The sequence below is a fragment of the Rhododendron vialii genome, chromosome 5a (assembly GCF_030253575.1).
Source record: "Rhododendron vialii isolate Sample 1 chromosome 5a, ASM3025357v1".
Classification (NCBI taxonomy): domain Eukaryota; kingdom Viridiplantae; phylum Streptophyta; class Magnoliopsida; order Ericales; family Ericaceae; genus Rhododendron; species Rhododendron vialii.
Window position 1 is genome coordinate 6,322,275 of NC_080561.1, and position 18,614 is coordinate 6,340,888.

Here is an 18,614-nt window from a genome sequence, read left to right on the forward strand (position 1 = left end):
ATTTGTGTCTGTGCACTATCTCCAATCTCCGTCTGCTATACTAACAAATCCATATAGTCTCAGACGCAACAGATCGACAAACCGATCGGTCAATTGTGTTTTTAAGCGTCTGATATATATATTTTTAAAAGTTTTAGCGTCTGATCAAACTGCGAAAAAGGTGAGTTGGGCGGGTGAAAGTTTCGGAAGGAAAATAATTGAACAAGGGCCCGGCTAAATACAACTGCGAATTTACTACATGTAGCCAATTCATAAAAGGGAATCTAGCCAATTCATAAAAGGGAATCTCAAGATTCCCTTTTATGAATTGGCTACATGTAGTAAATTCGCAGTTGTATTTAGCAGCACCCTTGAACAAAAGAGAAACAATGAGAGCACATGTGTTCTTGTGGAGAAGCTAGCTATACCCTCATCCCACATCGGCTACTAAAAGTTTTATCCTTGAATGAGAGGTAATCAAAAGCCAAGGCAACTGTAGGGCTCAAATCACGCAGCCACGCGGTGAGTACAAAGCGAACTATTCTTTCGCCTTTTACTAAAGAATACCGTGTACTCGTCGCATTTAGTGGCATACGCTGATTTTTGGAGAGGTACTTTCCTTAGGTTAGGACTCCCTTACAAACCAAGTCTAAATTTCTCTGAACTATTTTAGTTTTTAGTTTGTGATCTCTCGAGTCTCACCAAGGTGCCTGTAATTTATTTTTTGTAAGGTTCTGAAAATTCATAATTCATGTTTTCAGAAGACTAACTAGACTTATTGTGGAAGATCAATTTTACTGTTCATTAGCGGTGACCCGTTCCACAAAGAGTTAAGACCTTAAAAAGGAGCAACCCCCTCTTAGACCTCGACCACAAGGCCACTCAGTCTTGGACCTTCTTTCATCTTTCTCTTTCTTTTCTTGTTTCAAATAGCATCGCTAGGTTATACCAATAATAGTGTTTACTCATCACCTCATGCCCTTAAGCTATGTCTATCCTAAACCCACACTAATAATTCGAATCGTTAGTTTTGTACATCCCATATGGAAAAACATCTCTGCAAATATACTCTATCCGACGTTGATAGGTATGCAAGCAGCTCGTATTTTGTGTACGGTAACTATAATTTCAAATGTAAAGCCATCCATTTAATAACAAAACACACTAGTGTTCCCGTACCAAGAACAAGGACCGATGTTCGACTAACCGATTTTTTACTGAGGTGCTCTGTTCTATAATACGAGATGCGAAAAATTAACGGTCTGGATTATGTCACTCGAAATCCTGTAAAAATCAGATTTGTCTTTGTTGAATGTGTGGCTTTTTGTGAGGAATTTGATTTATGGAAACAGAATGCTCACAATTTGTGGCTAATAATTGGGATGTGCAACGTACTGAATCAATCATTATTTATTCACCCTCCAAATCAAGTTTCTGTTTTCATAAAAACTACAGTAAGTAACCACATGACGGGCTTCACGTGGATTTTCTTTTGGGGTGGGCTTCGTTGTCGTATTTGGGCACTTTAGGCCCTTGTTTTATGTGCTTATTTTGTTTTATCAACTGGGCGTTTAGGCCTCTGGGTCTATTGGGCTTTGTCTCTCTAGGGTGTTTGGGTGTTGTTTCCATCAAGCTGTATTTTTCAACTTTTGGCTCAAACTCCTCTCCCTTTTTCCTCATTATTAAAATGATTTTGCCGATAAAAAAAAAAAAAAACACATGGTGCATGAGTTACGGACACACTTATTATAAGCTGCATGTCATTCTCTTCACAAAATCATACAAAATCTAAGCGGATTGCTTTCTTGGTAGTTGAAGCGTTGCAACAAAAAACTGTACCAATTTTTATGTCCCACTGAAATTGTCTGCTTTTCTCGTGCTCCTTATTTAATTTATTCTTTTTTAAATATTGAAGGCATGACCTTGAGCTTGAAGCCTGATACTATGCCAGAGAGAGAGAGAGAGAGAGAGAGAGAGAGAGAGAGAGAGAGAGCCTTTCCATAGGGCTCTTGTGTCTAATGAGAACATTGAAAAGTATGTAATGTCTCATTGCAATATCCGAACCGGTCCTCCCTCAAAAAACCGCTACGACGACCGAAACGGTTCGTCACGGCCGGTTTTTAAAAAAGTGTCTTCTACAACGGAGAAATAATTATCCATTTGAAAATGGCGAATATTTATTGGTAATGGCTAAATTTATTGATTTTTTTGACTGTGGGAGGTTGTATATATTGAGAGGCCTTGGAGTGGTTCCTCATCCTTAAACCATGTGAAAGGTCAGTGAGAGTCGATAACATGAACAAAGATTTTGAAATTCCAAAGTTCAAGAATATATATATATATATATAAAATGCGGACCTCCCTTTTCCGATTGAATTTTGATGATCCAAGCCGCTCAATGTGTTCAGAACGTGATTTTAAGAGTACTCGCGAGAAATTAGCAAAAACAATGATCGGAAAGGGCTTCATCCGAGCAGTTTTTGTTTGTTTTTTATCGAACGCTTCAAACAAAAACTGCTTGGATGAAGCCCTTCCCGGTCATTGTTTTTGCCGATTTCTCGTAAGTACCCTTAAAATCACGTTTTAAACACATTGAGCGGCTCGGATCATCGAAATTTGATCGGAAAATGTGTGTATGTATAACATTTAAATGTCTAAATAATGAACCTAATACAAAATACACTATCTAAGTGCTCTCAACATACCAAAAACAACTACAAGGTGAACAAATAAAGAGCTTCTCAATGTGTTACCTCCAACATGTATCAAAATGGAATGTGACGCTTCCTTAGATCTTGAAAGTTATCTATGATTGAGTCAGATTTAAATTTCGCAGCAATTGCCTTTCAATGAATACAACTAAAGCATTTACGAGAAACCATCCTCCATTTTGTTGTGATCCCTGGTTTTGACAATATTCATACTTGAAATGTTCTTTCTAGGCCACCATTCTTCAATCGGGCACCATGTATAGTTTTGATATTAAAAAGCTAGTTCAAATACATAAGGACACCAGTAGTTCCGTTTTTGTGAAAGATGGAAAGAAATTGCAATAAGTTTTGGCCTTTGGGGCTTGGGTTACATGGTTAAGAAAGCCACAGGAACAACAAATAACAGTCCCACATCGGCTATTTTTGATGGGCTTTGCCATGAGACTAGCCATAAATAGAGGAATTGTAAAAATTTTACTGTATCTTTGCGCTTGGGGCAATGACGCAGCTAGTGAGGTAATAACCGAGGCGCGTCAATTGCTGGTTGAAAACTATTTCCAAACCCCCTCTTTGGCCTGGGTTCTGCCTTGGCCGTTGAGAATTTCTGGAAGGGCCTCCCTCTAACCAAGGGTACCCTACAATTCTTAGTCGAAATTTATTTGCAAGCGGATGGGGGATTAGATTTCTTGTCTTCTCTGCTATCTGCTATAGAACTTCTGGAAGGGCCTCCCTCTAAAAAAGGGTTAAAGCCCTACATTGGTGGGGAACGCTATGTTGGGGAGAACGGTGAATGGTTGGATCAGTTCCATGATGGGGTCAAAAAATTTGCAGACAACTGAACCCGCCCAACACATAGCTTATCATCCACCCAAGTACCCAACCCAACTCTCTCATCCTTGATCCTCCCCAATTGCAAGCGTCAAGTATCGACGCAAGTAGAGTCGATCTTTCGGGTTGGGAACTTTGTGACTACTGTACACCATAACAAAGGAAAGACGAGAGTCGATTTTTCGGGTTGGGAACTTTGTGCGCACTGTACACCATAACAATGGAAAGAGGATGGGTCTCGAAGCCCGGTTTAGAGAAAGGGAAATTTCTGATGTTTGACGAAACATAGAAGCAAGAGCCATATTTGTGGATCATATATAACAACGGAAAGAGCAATCTCAAAGAACAGCAAAGAACAATACCAAGTCTGTAGTTTTGCGAAACCATGAGCCATAGATTGTTCAATTAGATTTTCAAATCCTTAAAATTACTCGACTCATAAACAGAGTAAAGATCCAGTACAAGAAGCCACAGCGCGAGCGACTTTTTTTGTTGTTGAGTAAATTGAAAATTTTATAAGCACAAACAAACTACAGATCAAAAGATATAGTCTTTACAAGCTAGGAGAAAAAAACAAACACACAGCAACTATTACCCCCAAACACTTGGGGGTAAAAACATTTCTAGGAATTCTCCAAGATGTTACAATTGGCAGATTCTGGGCAGAAGCACGAATCCCTCTCCATGAGCTAAGACAAGCACGAACATCCTCAATTATAGATAGTTGCAAAAGAGAGAAATCCACACATTTCGCTGAAACACCCGCAAATTCTGTTCTCTCCACAGCCAATAAACTGTGGCTGCCAAAGACAATTTGCATATAGTAAGAGCCATAGAACTGCCACTGCTATGTTGCTGCATCCAAGACAAAACCCTAGGCAAATCTATTGGACTATTACTAACTCCATTTTGTGCCAAGATGTAGGACCAAACCTGCTAAGCATAAGGACATGAAAAAAAGATATGGGAGTGGGATTCAGGTTCACAAAGACAAAGGCTGCATGTAGGATCAACTTGCATACCCCACAAGATAAGGCGATCTTTGGTAAATAATCATCCCAACACAGATAACCACAGAATAAAGGCCCACCTTGGAGTGTGACGCTTGAACCAAATCACGTTTTGCCAAGGAAAAGGAGGATTAGACTCCCTAAAGGCTTGCCAAGCCGAGCAAGCTGTATAAACACCCCTAGGAGAGAGGTTCCAAAAGACAGAATCAGCAGAGTTGGGGTTAGGAACAAAATGAGCAGGTGTAGCACTCATTATTTCCATGATGATAGGATTTCGCTGCCTAGGCCAACACCAGCTATCCTTTTGAATAATAGAACAAACTTTTAAAGAGAGAGATCTCCCAAAATTACGCACTAGCGACTTTGTTCAAATACTATCCGGTTTATCTCATTCATGAACGAGAACGAAGATAGAAATCATTTTCCTTTGAACTTTTGTGAGAATTATTTCCTCTATATCCAAATCCGTGTCTTACTCCTTTCAATAATTCATACTCGTCAAACATTTAATTCATATCAAAATTTGGTAGACGGAAAACCACAACCGCGCATTCAATCCAAGTATCTGCAAATCCTTATATTGGGTCACTGCGGAACCAAGGAAATAGCCGTCAAAAGACTCAAAACCCAGTATTAGCTCATAAAAATGCAAAGTTTTATTGAACCATGAGCTATTAAGTGACGATTAGATCTGAAATGCTTAGATTAAGCCACTGGAAAGTAAGAGGAAATCAATGTTTTAGGCCGCCGGGAACAAAGGAAAGAAGCGATCAAAAGCATCAAAAACTTGGGCAGGGATGTGTTCCTGTGGAGAAGCTAGATATACCCCTCGTCCCACATCGACTACTGAGAGTTTTATCCTTGAATGAGAGGTATTCATAAGCCAAGGCAACTGTAACTCTCAATTTACGCAGCCACGCGGTGAGCACAAAGCGAACTATTCTTTCGCCTTTTACTAAAGAATACCGTGTGCTCGCCGCTTTAAGTGGCATACGCAAATTTTTGGAGGGGTTCTTTCCTTAGGCTAGGACTCCCTTTCAAACCAAGTCTGAAATTTTCACTCTACTTTGATTGATTTTTGGTCACCCTTGAGTCTCAACAAGAAGATATTTTTTGGTATCAGGTGGATAACCCGTGTACGTGTATCTATATGGTGTCCATGTGGGCTATCTAAACTCTATATGGTGTTCATGTGGGCTATCTAAAAGTATATTGGACAATTTAGATTTAGATTGTGAAATCCTCTCTCCTCTAATTCCCCCACTTTCTCCTCTTTTTTTTTTTCTCATTTTTCTCCCTTTGAATCAGAGCCTTCCAAAACTCCTCAACAACGGTACGTGTATTATGCTGTAAGTTCTCTTTCGAGAGGTTCTGAAAATTCATAATTCATGTTTCGAGAACTATAACAATTTTTTAGTCCAACTGAATTGTCCGCGTTTTTCATGCTCCTTAGTTTCTTCTTTTTAATTGAAAAAGAGTTTCTCGTGCTCCTTAGTTTTTTCGTGAGAGAAAGAGAGAGAGTAATTAAGCTGTCAATGTCCATGAATATCAGACAAAAATCTTCCAAAATTGGATTGATTTTCTTGGTAGCTGAAAAAGTTTTTTTTAAGTCACTCTGAAAGGTCCACTTTCATCGTGCTGGTCGATTTTCTCTCTTATATAACCGAAGCTTCACCTCGAGTACTCAGTGTCTGTATGTGTTCTAATTTTTAGAGAGAGAGAACAAGAAAAAAGACGAAGAGGAATTTTTAGAGAGAGAGAACAAGAAAAAAGGCGAAGAGGAGAGAGATGGAAAAAGGAACAATTAGAGAGGATGAAGAAGCCCAGGCCCATGTGGACATATGGAAATACGTATTCGGGTTTGTGGATATGGCTGTGGTAAAATGTGCTATTCAGCTCGGCATACCCGATGCCCTGGAAGCCCATGGCGGCCCCGCGACGCTCTCTGACCTTTCCTCCGCCCTCGGGTGCTCCCCCTCCGCCCTCCACCGCATCATGAGGTTCCTGGTCTTCCGTAACATCCTCAAAGAAGGTCCCGCCGGATACCTCCAGACGCCACTGTCGCGCCTCCTCATGAAGAACAACGACAAGAGCATGGCGGATTTCGTGCTGTTCGAGGCCAGCCCGGCGATGCTCGCGCCCTGGCACGCCTTAAGTGCCCATGCTCGAGCCAACGGGGCCCCGGCATTTGAGTTGGCTCACGGTGAAGACATCTGGAAGTTTGCCGCGGAGCATCCTGCCGACCGCAATCTCATCGATCGGGCGATGGCCTGCGATGCCAGGGTGGCCGTGCCGGCAATAATCGAAGGGTGTCCGGAGCTGTTCGATGGGCTGGAGTCGGTGGTGGACGTGGGCGGAGGAACCGGGACTGTTCTCCGGATGTTGCTCAAGGCGTTTCCGGGAGTTCGTCGGGGCATAAATTTCGATCTTCCGGCTGTGGTGTCTGCTGCGCCGGACTGCGCCGGGATTGAGCGTGTGGGCGGCGACATGTTTGCTAGTGTTCCGAAGGCTGATGCTGCATACATTATGGTGAGCATATGTTTTCTACAATTATATACAATGTTTCGATACAATTGGTAAGAGGAGAATGCGTAGCTATTGTGAATATGGATTTAAAAATCAGCTGCTACGTAGCGGTTCTTTGGTCATCCGGTACCACTACACCCCGCTAGCAATACCTGTGCTACTCAAGATTTTTATATACTACCGATTCTCACTACGTATAGCTAAAAAACTGATTTTTTGCCTGCTTCACCAAATTTTGCTCGCTTCGCGGCCATTACATGGCTAGTACGGTCGCTCAGCCTTCAGATACTCCGTCAAAAATTATTTCAAAAAATTCACGATCGCTTTGTGTTAACACGAGAGAGTCTATGAAGAATTGCACGATGGTCTTCAAATTCTTATTTCAAGGCCATGGGAATGCACCTCGGATGAACCCATCAATTCTTCTTTTTTTTTTTTGGTCAGAGGGGATTGGAGGGAAATGTAGACCTAACATATTGTTATCCACAAAGGGCAAACGTGACAGGCAGGAATGGGGATCGAATGATGCGTGTTGGAAAAAAAAAGAAGGCAAATTCCAGAATACAATTTCATTGAATAATAATCCAAAAATTATACATTACAAATAACAGAAACGAAATAACGATTTATGAGCAATCCGAATCCTGTGCTTCATACCATCTCATTAAAATAGATTCGCCACCTATCGATGGTATTGATATTGACCGGTATCTGTCTTCTAAGATAATTCGGTTAGAACTATAGCCCACGGAACACTACCATATGCCTTGGTAAACTGAACCGGCGTCTATCTCTCTCAGATAAAGAACGAACTCCAGAATAGGAAAACGTGATTCTCTTCTTATAACAATTGTTAGACCCTTGAGATGCTGCCTGAAATCAATTAATAGGTGAAAATTGCTGGAATAAATTATGCCATAGACCTCGCATCATGGGGGGGGGGGGGGGGGGGGGGGGGTTTCTTCAATAGTCGCAGTACACTAATTAGCAATGTCCAGATTGGATGAACACAACTGACGCCTTTCAATTGCCTCGGAAGACCTTCAGAATGCCTGATTTCATTTTCAATTCGGAAAAATTTTCAACACAAACATCTCTTATTAGGTGAAATTTGACGGAAAGATAAACATTTCTCTTCAATCCTTTCCGTTAGACACGAAAAGGAAACTTAAGATAAAACGTGTCACAATTGAAAAGGGACCTACTGGGAGATCTAGTACACTTCTTTTCTATGCGAAACCTCGGTGATGTCAAACGTTTTCTTTAATTTTGTGTGTTAATCTACGTTTGAGTTTCTGAATTCGTAGTGGGTTTTGCACAACTGGGACGACGATGAGTGCATCCAAATCTTGAGCAACTGCAGGAAGGCTATTCCCAAAGACAAAGGGAAACTGATCATAATAGAAGCTGTGATTGAAGAAGACCCTAACAACAAGCTCGAGTTTGTGAAGTTGATGTTGGACATGGCCATGATGGTGCACACAAACACGGGAAAAGAGAGGACTGCAAAGGAATGGGCATACATTCTGACCCAGGCTGGATTCAGTCGTCACACTATAAAGCCAATCAAAGCTGTTCAATCGGTTATTGAGGCTTACCCTTAATTTGTAGGGTACCTTATTCTTCTGCCTTGTTCAATGTGTTCAATTTGTGAACGGGCGTTGTTTTATGTATGAGAATGAATCTTGTGCAGCATATTAAGGCTGTTTGTCTATCTCTTAAGAGAAATAAGCACACTTGAAGCAGTGGTTCGAAAATAAGTATTGTATGTTGTTGTTGTTGTCGTATTTGATTAATTTTAAAGTTGTGACTAGAGGAGGTTGCGGCTTCTTTTTGTGCTTTACTTCCAACGTTTATTCTTTTGGGTCACGCGAGCATACATTAACCGAATGAAATAAAGATATACTCCAATGATGCGTTCTAAGGGGCACCCAAAATGATGGCAGAGCATACCACCCAAAGAAGGAAACACCTTCAAAGACTAGCGTAATCTTTCGGGTAGACTTCTTGGTGGCGGACGCCACAGCCCAGGACGAATAGTTCACTAGCCATGTGACCCATGTCGATGCACTTGTAGACTATGTAAGCAAAAAACTCAGCAACGAGGGGGTTTTTGGTTTGCAACTGATTCCCACATAGAGTATGAGAGAGAAAGATGAGTGCTAAGTTGGTATAAAACAGACAGCCCATCCACCTTACAAATCATACCTTTCTCGGCCTTTTGGCTAAGATCAAGTGTAGTATCTGTTCTTATCAGTTTAATATCTGATACGTGGGCCATTGGTTCACACGATATTAAATTAATTTTTTGAGGGGGAAGGCCCATCACAGTAGCTTGCTGCTGGGGTTCTTCACGCGTCGCCTTGGCGTTGCACTACTGCCTTGGCCAGGCGCATCCCACCCAAATTTAGTCCAAATTTAGCAGAACCTACTCAAAAGTCTCAAAAATCGATAGTTAGGTGGATGAAATATCAAAGGAGAAAAATAGGTAGCAAAAAGATAGTTAGGTGGATGAAATTTCAAAGGAGAAAAATAGGTAGCAAAAAAACAGAACGCAGATAATGCAGAGAGCAAATTTAATAGCAATACTAGACACAACTGCGGGCGGGTGTTGGCACTGGTCGGGGAACGTTGAGTTGGTTTTGCGGGTTCGGCAGAATTTTTGCCCACATAACAACAGAAAAGGCGATCGGAGCCAAAGACCGGTTTAGAGAAAGGGCGATTTATGAAGTTTTACGAAACTTAACAGCAAGAATCTTGTTTGTAAATCATAACGGAAAGAGGGAAAGCTATTAGTAAGAAACAATAACAAGTCTGCAGTTTTATGAAACCATTAGTCATAAAATGGCAACTAGCTAGCATAAAGCCCACGGAGTAGATTTAAAGATCCGAACGAATGAAAAACCACACTCTATTCGCTCAGTGATTTATTTAGCAATTCAAATGACAAACAATCTAAAATACTCAAAGCGTATTTGTTCAATTTGCTCAATTGACTTTGGATTCTATTTCCTTCGAACTTCCTTTTGTGAAATTTGTTTCCTCCCAAATCCCTAGACCAAATTTGTTTCCTTCGATAGGTGGGTTAGTCACGGATAAATCCCTACAATTCAAGAGATTCAAAGCCCTGGTTTAGCTCAGAAACTTGCAAAGTTTTGTTGATCCATGAGCTATTAAGTGACGATTAGATCAGAAATCCTTAGATTAAGCTACTAGAAAGCTGAAAAGAACCATGTATTAGGCCACACCAGAAACAAAGACAGAGCAAAGCATCAAAAACTTTGGACCGGGGACATCAGATGTATTCTGTGGAGAAGTTGGATATAACTCGTCCCACATCGGCTGTCGAAAGTTTTGTTCTTAAATGAAAGTGATACATAAGACAGGCAACCCAAATAGGTTAGATCACGCAGTCACGCGCTGAGCACATAGCGAACTATTCTTTCGCCTTTTACTAAAGAATACCATGTGCTTGCCGCAAAGTGTGGCATACGCCAATTTTTGGAGGGGTCCTTCCTTGTGTAAGGTCTCCCTTTCAAACCAAGTCCGAAATTTTTACTTCTTATAACAATTGTTAGACCCTTAAGATGCTGCCTGAAATCAATTAATAGGTGAAAATTGCTGGAATAAATTATGCCATAGACCTCGCATCAGCCGCCTCTCAATTGCCTCGGAAGACCTTTAGAATGCCTGATTTCATTTCCAATTTGGAAAAATTTTCAACACAAACTTCTCTTATTTGGTGAAATTGCCTTGAAAGACCTTCAGAATGCCTGATTTCATTCCCAATTCGGAAAAATTTTCAACACAAACATCTCTTATTAGGTGAAATTTGACGGAAAGATAAACATTTCTCTTCAATCCTTTCCGTTAGACACGAAAAGGGAACTTAAGATAAAACGTGTCACAATTGAAAAGGGACCTACTGGGAGATCTAGTACACTTCTTTTCTATGCGAAACCTCGGTGATGTCAAACGTTTTCTTTAATTTTGTGTGTTAATCTACGTTTGAGTTTCTGAATTCGTAGTGGGTTTTGCACAACTGGGACGACGATGAGTGCATCCAAATCTTGAGCAACTGTAGGAAGGCTATTCCCAAAGACAAAGGGAAACTGATCATAATAGAAGCTGTGATTGAAGAAGACCCTAACAACAAGCTCGAGTTTGTGAAGTTGATGTTGGACATGGCGATGATGGTCACACAAACACGGGAAAAGAGAGGACTGCAAAGGAATGGGCATACGTTCTGACCAAGGCTAGATTCAGTCGACACACTATAAAGCCAATCAAAGCTGTTCAATCGGTTATTGAGGCTTACCCTTAATTTGTAGAGTACCTTATCCTTCTGCCTTGTTCAATGTGTTCAATTTGTGAATGGGCGTTGTTTTATGTATGAGAATGAATCTTGTTCAGCATATTAAGGTTGTTTGTCTATCTCTAAGAGAAATAAGCACACTTGAGGTAGTGGTTCGAAAATAAGTACTGTATGTTGTTTTTGTCATATTTAATTAATTTTAAAGTTGTGACTAGAGGTTGTGGCTTTTTTTTGTGCTTTACTTCTGTTTATACCCGTTTTTGGCACCGCGGATCGGGCTAATCGTGATTGGATTTCTAATTATTTCCTTAATTAATTTGGGCTGAAAGCTAAGTAATTGATTGGGTAAATCTTGGGCCATGAGTATTTTCCATTTGGGCCCAAGAAACATGCGACCCATTTGAGGAATGCAGCTCAAGATCTTTTGGGAAGGTGGCCCACGGTTAGGCCCATGAAGAAAGGAGCGGATCTGATCCATGAGGTGCGGCCCACGTTTTTAGGGATTCGGTTGCTTGCTGGCGGTTATTTCCCTCCAAGTTCAAAGGCCAATTTGACTTAGTCAATTGGCCATGTGTCAAATGCCTACAAAGAGAGAGTAGTGGGAAGTTATTGCCATGTCACCCATGAACCCTTAACTGCCAGAAAAACTGCCCATGATCAAACATGCATGAAAAGTGGAGCATCATGGGACACATGTCAGCATAGGAAGCAAAGCAGATTTCGGATTCAGACCTTAATCGTCTTACTGCTGTGCCTATAAATACAAGTTCACAAGATGAAAAATAGATCCAACACCAATCAAAGCTCAACGCTTACAACCAAAGCCTTCCCAGCGAAGCATACTTTCCTACTTTCAGCAAAGTAGTTTATCGAGTACCTCGTGCTCAAACCCCATTCAAACTCACTTCTTTAAGTAGTTTGGATTTTTACTTTTCTTGTAACCAAACTTTATTATCCCGGAGTAATAAAGTTCACGTTTCTACGTTCATTTCCTATACGACTAGGAAATTTTAAGTCCACGACCGTGTGACAAGCAACGAACCACATTGTGATCTTTAACCTTTGGGTCACACGCAATCGCTCTTACGTTAGAAGTCAAGATTCACGGGAATCTTCATCAAAAGTTAGGCGCTATAAGTCTTGGCACTCCCACGCTCAACTCATTCACGCCTTTGCCAAAAACGAGAGTTTTCAACTTCCAAAGTTTATTCTTTTGGGTCACGCGAGCGTACATTAACCAAATGAAATAAAGATATACAATAAGGCTTGATACGCGCTCTAAGGGACACCCAAGATGATGGCAGAACGTGCCACCCAAAGAAGGAAACTCTTTAAAAGACTAGCGTAATCTTTCGGGTAGAGCTCTTGGGGCGGACCACTGCCCAGGACGAATAGTTCACTAGCCATGTGACCCATGTCGATGCACTTGTAGACTATGGGGCTGTTTGATAAAACTGAAAGATGAAACTGAAAGCTGAAAAATTAAGTACTGAAAATTGAATACTGAAATTTTTAAGCTGAAAAACTGTTTGATAAATATATTAAGTACTGAATTAAAAAAATGATGAATTAATTTTGTTCCAATTCTATCTTAATTTACTAACGGTCACAATATACTTTTGGTAATGGTGGTGGAATGGTGGTGGGGGAGTGGTGGAGGTAGTAGGAGTGCTAGTAATGGTGGTGGTGGTGTAGTGATGGTACTGGTGGTGGAGTGGCGGTGGTGGTGGAGTGGTGAAGGTGGTGGTAGGAGCGGTGGTGTGTGGTGGTAGTGGTGGAGTGGTGGTGGTGGTGTAGTGATGGTAGTGGTGGGGGAGTGGCGGCGGTGGTGATGGTGGTGGAGCGATGGTGGTGGTGGTTGGAGCGGTGGTGGTGGTGTAGTGATGGTAGTGGTGGTGGTGGAGTTGTGGTAGTGGTGGAGTGGTGGAGCTGGTGGTGGTGATGTGGTGGTGGTGGAGCTGGTGGTGGTGGTGGTAGTGGAGGAAGTGGTGGTGGTGGCATTGGTGGTGGTGATGTGGTGGTGGTAGGAGTGTGGTGGAGGAGGAGTGGTGGTAGTGGAGGTGGTGGTGGTGGTGGTGGAGTGGTGGAGGTGTTGGTGGAAGTGGTTGTGGTGGTGGTATGACGGTTGAATGTAAGTACACAAAAATTCAGCCAGAATTAAGTAGCTCAAAGCTACTTAATTTTTTTCAACTTTTTAGCCTATATTTTAAGTGGTACTTAATTTGTTAAGTAATATGAAATGTGGTTATCAAACCTACTGAATCACTTATTACATAATTGATTCAGTATTAAGTGCTGAATTTAGGTTATCAAACAAGCCTTATGTAAAAAACAAACTCAGCAACGAGGGGGTTTTTGGTTTGCAACTGAGTCCCACATGGAGTATGAGAGAGAAAGATGAGTGCTAAGTTGGTATAAAATAGACAGCCCATCCACCTTACAAATCATACCTTTCTCGGCCTTTTGGCTAAGATCAAGTGTAGTATCTGTTCTTATCAGTTTAATATCTGATACGTGGGCCATCGGCTCACATGATATTAAATTAATTTTTTGAGGGGGAGGACCCATCACAGTAGCTTGCTGCTGGGGTTTCTCGGGTGTCGCTTTGGTGTTGCACTATTGCCTTGGCTTGGTGCACCCCACCCAAATCTAGTCCAAATTTAGTAGAACCAACTCACAGTCTCAAAAACCACACTCTATTCGCTTAGAGATTTATTTAGCAATTCCAATAACTAACAATCTAAAATGCTCAAAGCCCAAATTTAGTAGAACCAACTCACAGTCTCAAAAACCATACTCTATTCGTTTAGAGATTTATTTAGCAATTCCAATAACTAACAATCTAAAATACTCAAGCGTATTCGTTCAATTTGCCCAATCGACTGCGATTGGATTCTATTTGCTCAATCGACTTCGGATTCTATTTCCTTCGAACTTCCTTTTGTGAAATTTGTTTCCTCCCAAATCCCTAGACCAAATTTGTTTCCTTCGATAGGTGGGTGGGTTTGTCACGGATAAATCCCTACAATTCAAGAGATTCAAAGCCCAGGTTTAGCTCAGAAACTTGCAAAGTTTTGTTGATCCATGAGCTATTAAGTGACAATTAGATCAGAAATCCTAAGATTAAGCTACAAGAAAGCTGAAAAAAACCATGTATTAGGCCACCAGAAACAAAGACAGAGCAACGCATCAAAAACTTTGGACCGGGGACATCAGATGTATTATGTGGAGAAGTTGGATATAACTCGTCCCACATCGGCTGTCGAAAGTTTTGTTCTTAAATGAAAGTGATACATAAGACAGGCAACCCAAGTAGTTTAGATCACGCAGCCACGCGGTGAGCACAAAGCGAACTATTCTTTCGCCTTTTACTAAAGAATATCGTGTGCTCGCCGCAAAGAGAGTGGCATACGCCAATTTTTGGAGGGGTCCTTCCTAGTGTAAGGACTCCCTTTCAAACCAATTTTTGTGACCTCTCGAGTCTCAACAATGGTTCAGTATTCTGCACAGTTCAAGTTCTTTCTCCGAAGGCTTCTGATAATTTCAAAATTTGAGAAACCCATCTTGTAGACGATGACAGAGAGGAACACTAATAATTTTATTTTGTGTGTTTAATAAGATACACAATTCATAGCTTCCGAAGCACTGAGAAGTACAGAGCATCTCTGTTTTTCTCTGTTCCCTCTCTTCTCCTACTCACCGAAATAAAAATTAGAAGCCTTTCTATGGGCTTGCTTTCTTTGTGAATCAAAGGCTACACTGCCCAAGTGGGTATACGGAATTACGAATTTATGTTCATACTTGAACCGACCTCAGTCTCTCTCTCACATAAAGAACAAACTCTTGAAATTCCTATCTATGTGAGAATCAAACGCTACAGTACTGCCCAAGTGGGTATATGGAATTATGAATTTGTGTTCATATTTGAACCGACGTCTGTCTCTTTCTCACATAAAGAACAAACTCTGGAAATTCCTGTAGGTATTTTGGAAAATGTGAAACTGGTATGGAACAGGAAAACGTGATTCTCTTCTTATAACCAATAGGTGAAAAATTAACTGGTGGAATGAATTCTGCCATAGACCTCACATCATGGGGGGTCTTCAATAGCCGCACACTAATTAGCGATGTCCAGATTCGATGAACACAAATGATGCCTTTCAGTTGCCTCGGGAACTTAAGATAAAACATGTTACAATTGAAAAGAGACCTACGGGAGATCTAGTACCCTTTTTTTCCTATGCGAAACGTTGGATATGTTTGAGTTTTTGAATTTGTAGTGGGTTTTGCACTACAGGGACAACGGCGAGTGCATCCAAATCTTGAGCAACTGCAGAATGGCTATTCCAAAAGACAAAAGGGAAAGTGATCATAATAGAAGCTGTGATCGAAGAAGACCATAACAATAAACTTGAGTTTGTGAAGTTGATGTTGGACATGGCGATGATGGTGCACACAAACACGGGAAAAGAGAGGACTGCAAAGGAGTGGGCATACATTCTGACCCAGGCTGGATTTAGTCGACACACTATAAAACCCATCAAAACTATTCAATCGGTTATTGAGGCTTACCCTTAATTTGTAGGGTACCTTATTCTTTTGCCTTGTTTAATGTGTTAAATTTGTGAACGGGCGTTGTTTTATGTATGAGAATGAATCTTGTTCAGCTTATTAAGGCTGTTTGTCTATCTGTAAGAAAAATAAGAACTTGAGGCAGTTGTTCAAAAATAAGTATGTTTCTATCACATTTGGTTAATTTTAAAGTTGTGACCGACAGTTGCGGCTTGTTTGTGTGCTTTGCTTCCAACGTGCATTCTTTTGGGTAACGCGAACGTGCATTAATTGAATGAAATAAAGATATACAATGAGGCTTGATACACGCTTCAAGGGGCATACAAAATGATGGCATTGCGTACCACCCAAAGAAGGAAATACCGTAAAAGACTAGCGTGAACAAGATAAACACTCGCAAAGACTGAGAGATTTAGCATTCAGGAGGGGAAAAAAAATGACCCCGATAAGATATTATCCAATTTCACATTCTACTATGTATCTTTTGGATAGACTACTTCGGCTGACTAGAGAAGTTTGTTTTCTCTCTAGCAAGACGCTATCAAGCGGGACCTATTATGCCAAAGCAATCAATTAATTCACCAATTAAAAATAGTAGAATTGATGAGTTGGCAATTGAAGACTCATTTCTCACTCTTCAAACTTGAAGAGAGAGAGAGAGAAATGGTGTAGGAAGTTTGCTTCTTCTTTTGGATGGTGTTTTGATGACATGGTTATTCAAATTTGGTTTGATTTTTCTTTTCCCGTACTTTTGCTTCCTTCATTGGAGATGCTCTTGGGTAGTCGAATGCTGAAATATTTAAAGTCATATGACCTTTCCGAAAGAGTGTGCAATAAGCTTCCACCTCAAGAACTTACAACGAGCTTTATCGCAAACAAGATCTGTACATACTAAAAATCGAAGTTTTCTCACTATCTACGAATGAATCAAAAAATGCAAAACTAAGAAACAATATCCATAAAACACCCAGGACGAATACGTAGTTCACTAGACATGTCGATACACTCGTAGACTATTATATATGTAAGGCAACAGACTCAGCAAATAGGGGCTTTTGGTTTGCAACTAGCCCCACATCGAGTATGAGAGAGAAAGATGAGTGCTAAGTTGGTATAAAAAAGACAGCCCATCCAAATTCAAAATCATACCTTTCTCGGCCTTTTGGCTAAGATCAAGTGTAGTATCTGTTCTTATCAGTTTAATATCTGATACGTGGGCCATCGGCTCACATGATATTAAATTAATTTTTTGAGGGGGAAGATTCATTACAGTAGCTTGCTGCTGCGGTTCTTCGCGCGTCGTTTTGGCTTTGCACTACTGCCTTGACTTGGTGCACCCCACCCAAATCTAGTCCAAATTTTGGCGAGCAAATGAATTCAACTTTGTTTTTGATGGCAGAACCTACAACTTTCATATACAGATACAATTTTGCAACTTTACGTAATTCAAATGTGCCTTTGTACTTGATTCAGTTAATTCTTTCAATTTTCAATTAAACCCATCAATAAAGCTGAACTAATATTACCTCTTAAAAGGGAGCCAATTATTAATATCATGAACACATTTTGTTGGTTTGAACCCCCTTTTACTAATCCCATTTTTTTTTCCTCAATCGATTGGATTCTATTTGTTGGTTTGAACTTCCTTTTGTGAAATTCGTTTCCTCTGAAATTCCTAGTCGAAAACCATGGTCTGCCTATCCAATTTGAGTATTTGATAGGTTGGTTAGTCAAGGATAAATCCCTACAATTCCTGTGTGTCAAACTCGCCGTAAGTGACAATCATATCTGAAAAAGATTTAAAGCCCAGGTTTAGCTCAGAAAATTGCAAAGTTTTTATCGATCCATGAGCAATTAAGTGACACGATTAGATCAGAAATCTTGGATTGATCCATGAGCAATTAAGTGACACGATTAGATCAGAAATCTTGGATTAATCAGAAATCTTAGACAGAGCAATCAAAAGCATCAAAAACTTTGGACAGGGGACGTCAGATGTGTTCTGTGGAGAAGTTGGATATAACTCAAGTCCCACATCGGCTCTCGAAAGTTTCGTTCTTAAATGAAAGTGATACATAAAGATAGGCAACCCAATTGCTCAAAATCACGCAGCCACGCGGTGAGCACAAAGCGAACTATTCTTTCGCCTTTTACTAAAGAATACCGTGTGCTCGCCGCATTTAGTGGCATACGCCTATTTTTGGAGGGGTCCTTCCTTACGTTAGGACTCCCTTACAAACCAAGTCTGAAATTTTCACTCCATTCTGTTTTGTTACCTCTCAAATCTCAACAATGGTTCTGTATTCTGCAGTTAAAGTTCTTTCTCTATCTATCTATATATAATATATAATTGAAGCTTAACCTCTAGTACTCTGTGTGAGCGTGTTTTCATTTTAGAGAGATGGAAAGAGAAACAGTAGAGAGGAAGAAGCAGCCTAGGCCCAAGTGGGTTTATGGAAGTATGTATTTGGGTTTTTGTCGATATGGCTGTGGTAAAGTGTGCTATTCAGCTCGGCATACCTGATGCCCTGGAAACCCATGACGGCCGCACGACACTCCCCGATCTTTCCTCCGCCCTCGGGTGCTCCCCCTCCGCCCTCCACCACCACATCATGAGGTTTCTAATTCACCGTAAAATCTTTAAAGAAGATCCCACCGGATACCTACCTCCAA

At 40.8% G+C, this 18,614-nt stretch overlaps 1 protein-coding gene, 8 non-coding genes and 1 pseudogene across 9 annotated transcripts; all 10 read left to right on the forward strand.

Moving 5' to 3' along the window:
- Window positions 1-492: 492 nt before the first annotated feature.
- Window positions 493-601, forward strand: LOC131328073 (U5 spliceosomal RNA; annotated as a pseudogene).
- A 2,570-nt stretch (window positions 602-3,171) lies between these two features.
- On the forward strand, window positions 3,172-3,323 carry LOC131328223 (U4 spliceosomal RNA). The gene has a single exon (XR_009200488.1). It is a non-coding gene; the product is annotated as a U4 spliceosomal RNA (small nuclear RNA).
- A 2,117-nt stretch (window positions 3,324-5,440) lies between these two features.
- LOC131328068 (U5 spliceosomal RNA) lies at window positions 5,441-5,556 on the forward strand. The gene has a single exon (XR_009200354.1). It is a non-coding gene; the product is annotated as a U5 spliceosomal RNA (small nuclear RNA).
- Window positions 5,557-6,120: 564 nt separating this feature from the next.
- Window positions 6,121-8,867, forward strand: LOC131325576 (acetylserotonin O-methyltransferase-like). Its single transcript, XM_058357898.1, has 3 exons — window positions 6,121-6,239; window positions 6,281-7,057; window positions 8,362-8,867. The coding sequence occupies exons 2-3, from the start codon at window positions 6,317-6,319 to the stop codon at window positions 8,656-8,658; spliced, it is 1,038 nt and encodes a 345-aa protein (XP_058213881.1). The 5' UTR covers window positions 6,121-6,239; window positions 6,281-6,316; the 3' UTR covers window positions 8,659-8,867.
- Window positions 8,868-9,258: 391 nt separating this feature from the next.
- LOC131328209 (U2 spliceosomal RNA) lies at window positions 9,259-9,455 on the forward strand. The gene has a single exon (XR_009200479.1). It is a non-coding gene; the product is annotated as a U2 spliceosomal RNA (small nuclear RNA).
- A 1,010-nt stretch (window positions 9,456-10,465) lies between these two features.
- On the forward strand, window positions 10,466-10,584 carry LOC131328075 (U5 spliceosomal RNA). Its single transcript, XR_009200360.1, has one exon. It is a non-coding gene; the product is annotated as a U5 spliceosomal RNA (small nuclear RNA).
- A 3,231-nt stretch (window positions 10,585-13,815) lies between these two features.
- On the forward strand, window positions 13,816-14,012 carry LOC131328212 (U2 spliceosomal RNA). Its single transcript, XR_009200481.1, has one exon. It is a non-coding gene; the product is annotated as a U2 spliceosomal RNA (small nuclear RNA).
- A 685-nt stretch (window positions 14,013-14,697) lies between these two features.
- On the forward strand, window positions 14,698-14,818 carry LOC131328074 (U5 spliceosomal RNA). Its single transcript, XR_009200359.1, has one exon. It is a non-coding gene; the product is annotated as a U5 spliceosomal RNA (small nuclear RNA).
- A 2,268-nt stretch (window positions 14,819-17,086) lies between these two features.
- Window positions 17,087-17,283, forward strand: LOC131328206 (U2 spliceosomal RNA). Its single transcript, XR_009200476.1, has one exon. It is a non-coding gene; the product is annotated as a U2 spliceosomal RNA (small nuclear RNA).
- Window positions 17,284-18,051: 768 nt separating this feature from the next.
- Window positions 18,052-18,170, forward strand: LOC131328226 (U5 spliceosomal RNA). Its single transcript, XR_009200491.1, has one exon. It is a non-coding gene; the product is annotated as a U5 spliceosomal RNA (small nuclear RNA).
- The last annotated feature ends 444 nt before the right edge of the window (window positions 18,171-18,614 follow it).